The 241-nt window shown below is 54.4% G+C and overlaps 1 protein-coding gene across 1 annotated transcript in view; it reads right to left on the bottom strand.

Annotated features, from left to right (window-relative positions):
* SP1 (Sp1 transcription factor) overlaps window positions 1-145 on the bottom strand; it is a gene marked incomplete at both ends in the record, with an annotated part of 13,303 nt that extends 13,158 nt beyond the window's left edge. The window contains one exon of the mRNA XM_010285015.1: window positions 1-145. Within this exon, the coding sequence (XP_010283317.1) occupies window positions 1-145 (145 nt within the window).
* Between the last annotated feature and the right edge of the window lie 96 nt (window positions 146-241).

Genomic DNA, 241 nt, shown 5'->3' with positions numbered 1-241 from the left:
GTGAGGTCCAGCTCACCGCTCCCGCCTTGCTGGCCCTGGGAACTGTTGGAGTTCTCGTTGGGAGACTCAATCCTGCTGCAGGTGGCTGCCAGCAGAGCCAGTGGGGAAGGCTGCGATTCCTGGGAAGGAAAGGAGGAGTTAAGGACTCGGGAGGCGGCCCGATGGGCAGGGAAGACAGCAAAGACCCAAAAAAAAAAAAAAAAAAAAAAAAAAAAAGAAAACAAGGGGGGGAGAGCTAGGA

Source organism: Phaethon lepturus, unplaced genomic scaffold (assembly GCF_000687285.1).
Source record: "Phaethon lepturus isolate BGI_N335 unplaced genomic scaffold, ASM68728v1 scaffold23484, whole genome shotgun sequence".
NCBI lineage: Eukaryota > Metazoa > Chordata > Aves > Phaethontiformes > Phaethontidae > Phaethon > Phaethon lepturus.
This window is presented reverse-complemented; position numbering and strand designations above follow the sequence as displayed.